The sequence below is a fragment of the Geotrypetes seraphini genome, chromosome 2 (genome assembly GCF_902459505.1).
Source record: "Geotrypetes seraphini chromosome 2, aGeoSer1.1, whole genome shotgun sequence".
In the NCBI taxonomy this organism is placed as follows: domain Eukaryota; kingdom Metazoa; phylum Chordata; class Amphibia; order Gymnophiona; family Dermophiidae; genus Geotrypetes; species Geotrypetes seraphini.
Genome location: NC_047085.1, coordinates 204,361,714 through 204,374,509, shown reverse-complemented (window position 1 = coordinate 204,374,509; position 12,796 = coordinate 204,361,714). Strand labels below are relative to the sequence as shown.

At 41.2% G+C, this 12,796-nt stretch overlaps 1 protein-coding gene across 1 annotated transcript in view; it reads right to left on the bottom strand.

The window, feature by feature from the left end:
- The window catches only part of LOC117354848 (collagen alpha-1(IX) chain-like), an 89,087-nt gene that overhangs the window by 59,905 nt on the left and 16,386 nt on the right, over positions 1-12,796 (bottom strand). Inside the window, exons 5-7 of the mRNA XM_033932815.1 lie at positions 11,973-12,050; positions 7,378-7,464; positions 2,774-2,827 (exon numbers count right to left, since the gene is read on the bottom strand). Of these exons, the coding sequence (XP_033788706.1) occupies positions 2,774-2,827; positions 7,378-7,464; positions 11,973-12,050 (219 nt within the window). The remainder of the gene's footprint in view (positions 1-2,773; positions 2,828-7,377; positions 7,465-11,972; positions 12,051-12,796) is intronic.

Here is a 12,796-nt window from a genome sequence, read left to right as displayed (position 1 = left end):
CACTGACTACTAGACTGACTTTGAAAGCACGGCTTGTGCTAAAGTGGGACTTATTTGCTTCCTAAGAGGAATGAATTGAATTCATGGAAGCTTGTCCTTTTTGCTCGTGCCATTTTGAAATTGTGCTTGGAGTTTTGTTTTCCAGTAAAGTGTTTTGTTTTGATCAACCAGGAAATCTCAGTGTGCAATTCTTGGGAGGCACTGAGGGCTGTGTTCCACCACCTTTATTTAAACTTTGAGACTGGGATTCAGCGAAGCAACTAGGCCTAGCCAGGATCCTGTCCCACAATAAATGCCAAATATCAACCTAAGTGCTGTTTTAAAGATTTCCCAATGATTGCCTATACTAGGGCTAAAACTGCAGGTTACTTTTTCGTTTCATCTTAGTTTGGGGTAGTTTCTGTTTATACTCATGAAACCTGTACAGGATGTCAGTGGAGTTGTCAAACCTTGGTAGGTGATAGTTGGAGATATCCTCAAACTAATCGTGTTATTTATAGTCGGGGGTAACACAGACTGTAACAGTACTTGGGTGGTATATATTATTATATGCCCCTGTAATCTTGTTTATGTAGGACGGACAAGTCGTCCTATAAAAATTTGTCTTAACGAACTTAAATCCCACATTTTGGGGAGGTACTTCAAGCCCCGTTGGTTACACTGGCAGCAATGTAAGCATGAAGTAAAGGACATCAGATGGCGTGTGATTGATACAGTTAAAGTGGTAGGGAGGGCAGGAGCAAAGAAAAAGCTTTAAATTTTAAGGAACAATCTTTAAATACATTAAATACAGTAGTGCTCTTTGGGCTAAATCAGGAGATTGAATGGCTTTCTTTAATCTGATTGGTCCTTGGATATGAGAGGGAGTATCATGTCAGTTGAAAGGAAGTTATATAAAGAGGGGTGGGGCCTTTCAGCTGTATGTCCAGAACCTTGGGGCATCCATTTGATTCAACAGTTAGAGATGAGAATGTTTAGTTAGTTTTTGTTATGCCTGATTTTATTATCTTAGTTTAAATTATGTTCTGTTGCTACTGCAGGGGGAATCCTTGAAAAAGCAGCTGTTATTAGGCAAAACATTTTGGATTCACTCCCCTTGGCCGACGGACAGAATGCATTTTGAATATGCTAAGATGAGTATATGTCTATATTTACCCTGATAAAGCTAAATGAGGGGTTTAGGGTTTAAAAGCTTTATATATATTTATATATTTTATTACTATTTAAAGGTTTGATAAGTAAGTAAAAAATTTAAAAAAACTGATTTTTTTTTTCAAAACTAATGAGGAGGTTGGTGCGTAAAACTCCTTGCAATGAGAGGTTAACTAAGCTTGGAGTGGCACGTCTGAAGTTTTGTTAAAGTTTATTAAAATGGTACGAGTGTGTTTTGAAAGGTTGTTTGAGGGAGATTAAATTGGGTTTAAGAAATCTTTTGGGGGGTTTGTTTTCCTGAGATTTAATATAGGTACTTGTATGCTTCTCGGGTTAAAGATTTAATTTGTGCCGTTTATAAGTGTTCTGTAAATACCGGCATATCTTACATACAGTGGTGTAGTAAGAGGAGGGGCTGGGGGTTCGGACCACCCCGGATACTATGTCAGTGGGGGCACCGGCTCATTTCCGTCTCCATCTTGCCACACTCGTGTCATCCCTCCACCCACCCTGTACCTTTGCAGATCTTCGCTAACGCGAGCAACTTCTCCTGCCTGTTGCTTGGGCCAGCCTGGCTCTCCTCCGAATTACGGAGCCAGGAAGTGACATCAGAGGGAAATCCAATGCTCACGTGAGGAGCATGCTGGAGAAGTCACTTGTGCTGGTGAAGATTTAGAGATACCCTCTAGAGGGAGAGTATGAGTATGGAGTGGGGGGGGGGCGGAAAGGAGTGGTGGTGGTGGGGGACGTGGAAGGAGCAGGACACGGAGAGGAGGGCACCACCGCCTCAGGCGCCTCCTACCCTTACTATGCCACTGTTTACATAGCCCCTGTTTTATAGGCAGGTGTAGTCATAGGTGGAATCCAGGCAGAGCGTAGGCAAGACTCGCATGTGTGTAATTTGCAGAATGCTATAAGTTATGAGTGTACCTTTATTTATGTGTACCTGAGTAAACTTAAACAACCTCCATGGATAAGCAGTATATAAATAATTAATAAACTTGGAAACTAAACACTGGTGTGTGTGTGTGAGGGAGGGAGGTACTATGGGCTCAACCCTGAATTTTAAATACCTAGCAACACCTCTGAATTGTACCTTAGACTTAATAAATTTGTATAGAATGCATGACTGTGCTTCTGTTTGACTACAAGAGGCTAGAGAAACTTCCCTTGAAAAGAGAAGACTGAGAGGGGACATGATCGAAATATTCAAGATATTGAAGGGAATTGACTTAGTAGAGACAGAGAGATTGTTCACCCTCTCTGAGGTGAAGAGAACGAGAGGGCACTCGCTTAAGTTAGAAAGGAAAAGATTCCATAAAACGTAAGGAAGTTCTTCTTCACCCAGAGAGTGGTGGAGGTCTGGCACGCTCTCCCGGAGGCTGTTATAGGGGAAAACACCCTCAAGGGATTCAAGACGAGGTTGGATAAGTTCCTACTGGAACAGAACATATGCTAGTAAGGCTTTACTCAAATAGGGCACTGGTCTTTGACCTAAGGGCCGCCACGTGAGTTGACTGCTGAGCATGATGGACCACTGGTCTGACCCAACAGCAGCAAATCTTATGTTCTTAAACAGTGTTTAACAGAAACATAACACAATGTGAAAGCGCACTCGTACCTGTAGCCCTGGCTGCCCTTGAGATCCTTGTTTTCCCTTGGCTCCTTGAAAACCCTATTCAAAACCAAAAATGAAATAACTGACCATAATTCAATGAAACCCAGAAAACATGGAACTAGTGATATTTTATTAAAATTTTCAATTAATACCCTACTTCATATTACTCCCACCCCACCCCCTTTTTATCCATCATTACATCTCTAGAACTTTAGCAATCTCCCAAGGGCTAGAAGGACATCTCTCATGAAGCTAGCCCTTCATATCACACCTGTATCTCATAGCACTGATCATAAGGAGCTTCAACATGGTTTATTTTCATTTCAGTGTAACATGAGCTGGGTTATAGAGGAAACCTTTCTGCTGGATAGAAAACAAAGGGTAGGGTTAGATGTCCATTTTTCTCAATGAAAGATGGTAGATAGCAGTGTGCCTCAGGGATCTATACTGGGACTGGTGCTATTTAATTTATTTATAAATGATCTGGAAACTGGAACTACGAGTGAGGTGATTAAATCAGCAGATAACACTAAACTGTTCAAAGTTGTTAAAACGTATACGGACTATAAAAACTGCACGAAGACTGGATGTCCAAATGGCAGATGAAATTTAATGTGGAGAAATGCAAAGTGATGCACATTGGAAAGAATAATCCAAATCATAGCTACTGAATGCTAGGGTCAACATTGGGGTCAGCGCTCAAGAAAAAGATCTGGGTGTCATTGTGGACAATATACTGAAACCTTCCACCCAATGTGCGGCAATGGCCAAGAAAGTAAATAAGATGCTAGGAATTATTAGAAAAGGGATGGTAAACAAGACTAAGAATGTTTTAGCACCTCTGTATCACTCAATGGTGCAACCTCACCTTGAGTACTGTGTTCAGTTCTGGCCTCCTTACCTCAAAAAAAGATATTGCAGCACTGGAAAAGGTTCAAAGAAGATCAACCAAGATGATAAAGGGGATGGAACTCCTCTCGTATAAGGAAAGACTAAAAATATTAGGGCTCTTCAGCTTGGAAAAGAGATGGCTGAGGGGAGATATGATTGAAGTCTACAAAATCCTGAGTGGATCGATTTTTACTGCATCAAGATTTACAAAACTAGGGGACACTCAATGAAGTTAGAGAGTAAAACTTTTTTAACATCAATAGGAGGAAATATTTTTATCACTCAGATAATAGTTAAGCTCTGGAACGCGTTGCCAGAGGATGTGGTAAGATCAGTTAATGTAACTAGTTTTTAAAAAGGTTTGGACAAGTTCCTAGAGGAACAGTCCATAGTCTGCTGTTGAGACAGACATGGGGGAAGCCACTGCTTGCCCTGGATCAGTAGCATGGAATGCTGCTACTATTTGGAGTTTTCCTCAAACCACACACACAGATCAACTTCTAGATCAGGGGTAGGGAACTCCGGTCCTTGAGAGCCGTATTCCAGTCGGGTTTTCAGGATTTTCCCAATGAATATGCATGAGATCTATTTGCATGCACTGCTTTCAATGCATATTCATTGGGGAAATCCTGAAAACCCGACTGGAATACGGCTTTCGAGGACTGGAGTTCCTTACCCCTGTTCTAGATTATCCAACCCACAACTAAATATCTATTAGCAAAGAGAAAGGGGGTCTAAAGGATAATTTGTGATATTTACTTTAAACAATCTTCTTTTGCACATCATTGTCCCCCAACGTTGGTTCGGCTGGAAGGCCACTAAGATAAGTGTTGTTGCTCTTCTATAAAGTACATATTCAAAAGCACATAATTAAAAAAATGGATTTTAAGATTTGATAATACAATAATAAATGAAACAATATTTAAAAATTGATTAAAGGGTTGCACCCCCAGTTAGTTAAATAGCTTTTTAAATTAATTAAAAATAAAAAAAAATTAAGGTTAGGAAGGAGGTTATGAAGTAAATGATTACATCACATGCATTCAGGATGAGGACTTGAAATAACAGCTAAGTTATAAGAGATCTCTTTACTGAGAACAATGCATATTTTATGATACTTCAACCTCTTTATTAAATTTGGGGATGAGTTCTATTGTTAAATTAGGGTATCATCTAAAATGATTAGAATAGTGGGCGAATAAGAGTGAAATATTAATCATTTATAAATTAGGACACTGATGTGCAAAAGAAGATTGTTTAAAGTAAATATCATAAATTATCCTTTATACCACCTTTCTCTTTGCTAATAACTATTTGTAGTTGTGCCAGGTACTTCTTGCTTTGGCCTTTATGAAGACTGGGTGAGAATTTTTCTGACCCAGTAAGGCTATTCTTATGTTCTTATACTATGGGGCTGAGTATGGGGTGGAGTGAGGGAAGGCAAAAAAAAATTCTAGATAGCAGCCATTTTCTCTGCTATCTAGATAACTTATACACGTAAGTTTAGACCTCCAGAGTAAGCTCATGGTCTGAACAGTTGTAAAAGAAAAAATATCGCACAGAACAGTTAGAGGCAAAGATATGCCACATGATCAGAAGAAACACAAGCAGATCAAATTGAGGAGAAATGCAGTTTATTATAACATACAACCTGACTGTGTGGTGGAGCTGTTGCTGCATAGAAGAGAAAATTGCTGTGTTATAGTTTGATGTTTACTCATAGGGTTTATATCCAGAAAGAAACCCCTATATGTTTGCTCCTGACTTAGCTGTCCAGGCGAAACATGGCCATGTTGGGTTGTAGGTCACAAAAATATATCGGTCAAAAGCATTTTCCTATCGGTTTCCCTCCTCTCCATCCTTTCCCATGCTTCCCATGACAGCTCAGCTAAAGATAGAGCCATTTTTCCTCTTCTTCCTAGTTTTTAGTTTAGTTAGGTGCCATCAACTCATGCTCGAGTCCTAGTGACTTGATGAATTACAAATCTAAAAAGAGATCGGTTTTGTGCTAGTCTGGTAAGGTCCTCCAGAGTCATCCCCATGGTTGATTTCAACATGTCCAGTCATCTGACTGTAGTCCTTTTCGCCTTGTTCCTTCGATCTTCCAAACATGATGTCCTTCTCCAATGATCTTTCTCTTCTGACAGTGTGACCAAAATAAGACAGTCATAACTTCATCATTTGGGCTTCGAGTAACCTAGCTGGTTTGATCTCTTCCAGAATCGGTTTGTTAGTTCTTCTGGTGGTCCACGGCACACATAAAATCCTTCACCAGCACCAAAGCTCAAATGAGTCAATCTTCTTTCTGTCTTTAGGTCCAGCTTTCACATCTGTAATTGGCCACTGAGAAAATGAGTGTGTGTGGTCTTTGCTTGGAGTGCTATTTCCTTGCCTTTGAATACTTTGTCAAAAACCTTCATTGAAGAGTAACGCAGTGCTATTCTGCAGAGTATTTCTTCCCTGCTAGTTGATTCTTTGTTTACGAAAGAGCCCAGGAGATTGAAATACTTTACAACTTCTGTTCTATCACCTTCAAGCTCTTCTTCCAGTTTGCCTCTAATTTTTCTCTAAGCAAAGAAATTCTCTTTGTTTATTAATCATTTGCTGCTGGGAAACTTCAGTCATATCAACAGTAGCAACAGTTATTCAAGATTATTATTTCTTTTCCCCCAGCTAGTGGTAGGAATACACAAATTTAAATTAGTATTCTCTTCTATTAGGGGTATTAAAACCTTAGGTAGGCTTTATCACTCTATGTCATTTGCCTTGATAAAAATCTGGAATGATCTTCCTTCAGAAATTAGATTTCTCCCTTCTCTGACAGTTTTTCAGAAAACTTTAAAGACATATCTTTTCCAGAAATTTTTAATTGATAAATAAGGGATTGCAACTGATGAATTTTCTGTCCAATTATTCTTTCCTTTGTCTTTTTTAATTAATTTTGTGAACCTGATCGAGTCCGATATTTGGAATGACCCGGTATACAAGACTAACGGCCTCTTTTACAAAGCCGTGCTAGTGGTTGCCGTGCGGCAACAGCCCCAAAGCCCTTTAAATCTCTATGGGCTTCGGGGCCGTTAGCGCAGCACAGCCGCTTGTGCAGCTTTGTAAAAGAGGCCGTAAGGTTTGGATTGGATTGGTGCTGGATTGCATCTATTATCGAGTAGAGGCAGCCCTGTCTTATATGATTGATTTATTCTGTTTTTCCATTCAAAAACACTCTTGAAGCTCTAAAGCCTTATTGACTTTCCCTATGGTGAAGGGTTGTAAACTTAAAAATTATTGTGATCGCATGCTTTCCTATCAGTCTGCAATATGGGATAAGGATTTCAAATCTTTGTTACTTTCTTCAGCTTCTTATTTTCAATTCAGAACATTACTGAAAACTTGCTTGTTCTAACAAGTTCTGGGCTCTTAATTTCTTTATTAATTATTTGTAGTATTTTTAGCTAATCTTTTGTAAACTGCATAGAACTCAAAGGTAATGTGGTTAAGGAATAGATTTTACAAAAATTTTATTTTACAAAAATTCATTGTTACTGCATGTGTCAAGAGAGACAGCACTAACCTGTTTTTAAGTTCAACTTATAAGTATTTTATTTTCATTAATATATGCTGATTTTGCCAAAATTTACTAACATTCACATTGGTTATCGTAGGGTAAATTCACTGAGGTATATTCTTGCTTCCCTAGTCACCGATAGGGCATCTCTTACCTTTGCATCATCAAAGCCAGCAAATCCTGGATCTCCAGGTGAACAGTTGCAATCAATAAGGTTTTCAAGAAGCCCTAAGTTACCACACTTAAAAAAAAAAAGAGACAGAATAATATAAAACAGCTTCAAAATACTTGGGTTATATCCAATAAAAAGTAGTTATAGTTTTGCTTTGTCCACCTGTCTCCTCATCTGTAATACCGATAATGACGGGTGGGGACCATTGGGATGGTGGACAAACTATAAATGTGTTGACTACTATTGAGATGTTTCCCCCAGATCAAGAGCATTGGGGATAGAGGTATGGATAGAGTTATTAGATCCTAAGCATATGACTGTGGGGTGATAAAGCAATACCACAAAGACCAGTCAATCAGCCAGACCCAATGAAACAAGGTAAGCTGGGAACCTGTCCTCCCTCCAGTCTGAATTCTTTTTATATCAGAGTGAGTCTGCTCAGGCTGATGCTGTTATGTCAGGGCCCAGGCCTTGGTCAAAGGAATGTGATATATTGCTGGTAGGTTGGAGAGTGTGAGGAGAAAAGCTGGGAAGGTGGTCCAAAAGGAGAAAGAAAGCAGCTGATGGTGATGGAAGGAAGGCCAGCTCGAGGAAGGAATAAGTTTGAGGAGAGCTGCCTAAAAAACTCTGTTAATAGATCTTAATATTAAAGTGATAATCTTATACAGCTGCATGTAAAGCATGTAGCATGTGTGGAAAATGGCTCTTTTAAAACTGAAGTATAAGAAATTTGGCAAAAATCTTTACAGAGGGCCTAAGCCCCCTACAAACAGCTCACAGGGAGAGCACCTATGTCTGTTATAGAAAATTTAGAAGCGTATCACGTATGGACGCTGTCTTTTAGGACAGGCGCAAGAAGTGATTCAAGAGACAACAGCTGCCTGAATATGGCATGAAAAGAATGAACCTGTTTCTGCCCCTGAAGAAGGTAACGAAACGGAGCTCTGTCAGGTAGTAACTATAATCCTTTTTGGACTCAGATAAGTTTAGATTTTATATATCTTTTTGAATGAAAGCACAAACAATTATTATTATTGTCACTTTTTTCATTAGTGAAAGCAACAAGGGAGAATCAAGGGAAGTCTGAACTGGAAGCTAGAATCCCCTCACACAAAGAAGAGCACCTTTGCTTGACGGCAAAACCTAGAAGCTAGGTTGCATAGGGAGAGGTATGGCCTGTAGGAAAAAGGAGGCACTGATGACTCTGGTGAGACCTCATTTAGAATATTGTGTATAATTCTGGAGGCCGCACCTTCAAAAAGATATGAAAAGGATGGAGTCGGTCCAGAGGAAGGCTACTAAAATGTGTGTGGTCTTCGTGATAAGGCGTATGGGGACAGGCTTAAAGATCTAAATCTGTATACTTTGGAGGGGAGATATGATAGTCGTTTAAACACCTACGTAATATAAATGTCCATGAGGGGAGAGTGTGGCGCAGTGGTTAAAGCTACAGTCTCAGCACCCTGAGGTTGTGGGTTCAAACCCCCACTGCTCCTTGTGACCCTGGGCAAGTCACTTAATCCCCCCCCATTGCTCCCCTGGGAGGACGGTATGGAAAATTTAATAAATAAATAAATAAAATAAATAAATGAGTCGAGTATCTTTCATTTGAAAGGAAACTCTGCAATGAGAGGACATAGAATGGTGTTAAGAAGTGATAGGCTCCGGAGCAATCTGAGGAAATACTTTTTTACAGAGAGGGTGGTAGATGCATGGAACAGTCTCCTGGAAGAGGTGGTGGAAACAGAGACTGTCTGAATTCAAGAGGGCCTGGGATAGGCACATGGGATCTCTCAGAGAGAGAAAGAAATAATGGTTACTGTGGATGGGCAGACTAGATGGGCCATTTGGCCTTTATCTGCCGTCATGTTTCTATGAATTTGGATTTTTTTATGCACAATTATAATTAAAAATTGCAAAGACTGAGGGGTCCTTTTTATTAAAAAGCGCTAACCGATTTAGTGTGCCCTATAGATTAGTGCGCGCTAAATGCTAAGATGCCCTTAGGAATAAAATGGATGTCTTAGCATTTAGCCCGCTAAATCAGTTAGCGCACCTTACTGATGTAAGGGATGGACTCATTTAGGTAGTAGCCTAATGATTGCCATTCATGAATTGTCAGCCTGGGGTAATACTATTTGGTTATCAATCACATTTTCCCCAGTACTGAAGTCTCTTTTCTATAACAGATATAGGTGCTTTCCCCGTGAGCTGGGTGTAGGGGGCTTAGGCCCGCTGTAAAGATTTTTGCCAAATTTCTTTGTACTTTGATATTTGACTTTTTTGGCATAAATTAGGTCTATTTTTTATCTTATAAAACAGGCACACTTTAAGACTGCTCCTACTCTTATCCATCTGGTGAAATTGACAGGGTGCAGTATGTGTAGTGTTGCAATCTTCAAGCGTGTTGTATAGAATGCACATGTACAATTTGCATGCTGAGATAATCCTGGGAGCCTGTTTTATAAAGGCACATAGGAAGTTTGTTGCCTAATGAAATAGACACCATTTTGACATTTTACATAGATGGGAAGATAACAAGGCAATGCACAATACAAAAATAAAGGAAACAAGCTAAGGATAAAAAGAACTCCATTGGTTAAAGGAAAGAGGAAACAAAGAGAGAAGAAGCAGGAAGGAGGAAACAAAAAAAAATATAGAACAGCAGATTGCAAAAAACTAGTGCACCCCCTGGGTAACATCCAGCTCCTGCTAGACCGCTGATATGCAGTTACCTCTACATGGGTATTTTTTTTCCCCTCAAATATCCACCCCCTAGTGCAGGGGTAGGGAACTCTGGTCCTCGAAAGCCGTATTCCAGTCGGGTTTTCAGGATTTCCCCAATGAATATGCATGAGATCTATTTGCATGCACCGCTTTCAATGCATATTCATTGGGGAAATCCTGAAAACCCGGCTGGAATACGGCTCTCGAGGATCGGAGTTCCCTACCCCTGTCCTTGTGACTTACCCTGTCTTCCTGTACAAAATAAAATGGATAATAGCAATGAAAAACAGATTATAACAAGGGTCAGCGTTGCACATCATTCCCAAGACAGGGCTGAAGAGTTTACAGCGACTCTGGTTTTCATCAGATACCAGGTGGCAGCATTTTCCATAGAAGAAACTCAAAAGCTAGATGTCAGGGGATGATGCTAGAGAGGAGAAAGAGCACCTCAGACAGCAACATGCTTGGGAGAGGTACAATGGGTGCTGTAAAGTTCTCAGCCCAACCAATTAGCTTCCTAAATTCTGAGCATTATTTTGCCACTAGTGTTGCATGGGGACAGTAATCCCACTTGTCCATGCCAAAATCCCACCCGTCCCCGCGAGGAATCCCTCCATCCCCACCCGTCCCCGCCCATCCCCCCCTAAAAGTTACCTGTCCCCATAAAAATCAGCAATTACTGTACTTCAGAAAGTTTAAATTTTTTAAAAGTCTTAGTTTATTTAAACCAACAATAAAATACAATCATTTTTTAACACCCCCTCCTTTTTTTAATCCCCCCTCCTCTCCGCAGCGTCCTCCAGTTTCCCCCCTGGCCTCCCAGTCTCACCTTCAGCTAATTAGGGCAGCCTAGATCCTTTTCCTTGGCGGTGTCTCCTCTGAAGGGAACTTTTTCTCATATGCCCAATTTATGTGGATTTTTGGATCAGATGAGATCTCTGCCCTCTGAATTTCTCTCAGAAGTCCTGAACATAGCTCTCAAGGTGAATTCCGATCCAAATTCCCCCTTTGCCAGACTTCTAAGCACTAGCCACTCCCCTATCATGCTGGTCTTTCATTTCTATGTACTTCAAAGGCAAGACTCAGCTCTTTTGAACTCCGATCTCCATTAGCCTAGAATCAGTATGACTGGCAGCGAGAGTTCAGGTGCACCAGCGATCTTTTTGCAGGCTGCCCTAATTACCATAGCTGTTGAAGGGCAGCACTATTTCCAGCCGCACTTCTTCGCAGGGCAGCAGGCCCTGCACGCTGCATGTAGCTGACAGGAAGACTTCCCTTCGACGCCAGCTCTGATGTCGGGGAAGACTTCCGGGTCAGCTACTGGTGGCGTACTGAGAGCGCTGCACGCTGCAAAGAAGACTACAATGTGGAGGGTGGTTAAAGGTGCGTATCAACCAAGCTCTCCAACCCCGTGGGATTCCAGCGACCACGAGGGGCATCCCTATGGAATCCCTGCGACCCGAGGCGGCGTCCCCATGGGATCACTGTGACCCAAGGCAGCGTCCCCACAGGATCCCCTTGACCTGGAGGGGGAACCCACAGGATCCCCGCGGGTCCCACGGGATTCCCATCCTCCCCGTTCCTATGCAGCTCTCTATTTGCCACTGTAACTGAGAAGAGTGTTCTCTTTATTTTGTTAAGTGCTAATTTGCAGAAACGAAATTCTATGTTTTGACATTGTTTCAGATCATCGATTGAACCATATTCACATCATTCTCTTCTTGGTTGGGCTGAGAACTTTTCGGCAATCCCTTGTGCAGAAGGAAATGGCAAGGGAAGGAGCACAGGGTGGTTGGAGTAGGACCTGAGATGACACTGTAGGCATTAAGTTAATGTAGCAGGATACACACCAGGTCGGGCAGTTCACAGCAGGCCTCCTCAGCTGCCCAAAATGGATCAGCAGAGAACTCAAGTTGCTGCATATCCACCTGGAACATAAATCAAGTCAAAAATTTCCATTAGACATCAAATAGGCAGCAGAGATGGGCTCAGGTGAAATGACGAAGGAACTGCAGTGCCAGTAGAATGGTGATCGTGTTTTATACTATGCAAGTTTTGGGCTTTGCCATAATTACCTGTTTCTTTGCTTAAACAAGTATTATCGTGTACTCCTTTGACTGAGTATCTTTTTTTTTTTAAATATAATTTTTATTAGAGTCAACAAGAGAAACAGGCATGGCACAATAAAGATATACAATCAGAAGTACTAGTGGAAAAATACAATAGCCGTCTATCATTTTAATGTATTGTTAGTGTGTGAAAGATGACTATATCCGTCTAGCTCAACTAGGTCAGGAGTGGACAAACTATTTGACCTTAGAGCTATGCTAGGAATGGATCTCTCTTGCAGCTTTCAGCGGAGGGGGGGGGGGGGGGGAAGGACGTTCACACATCCTGCTCTTCTCTTCTCCAGTACTTTGAAACTGTAGAGGCTTCTATATCCAGGCTACACATTGCTCCAAGTATTCACCTTGAATACATCCTCCTCCCAACACAGACAAATGGCAGCAGCATTTAAGGAGGCCTGCGTAGCTCTGACCTCATCACTGCTCTGCTCTGGGAGTACAGCCCGAAGGAACCACCAGACTCAGAGCAGGACCTCTTAACCTCCCCCTCCCATAATAAAACACCCCCAAACCCCTAGCAAGTCTTCCCCAACAGAAGGACTCCCATA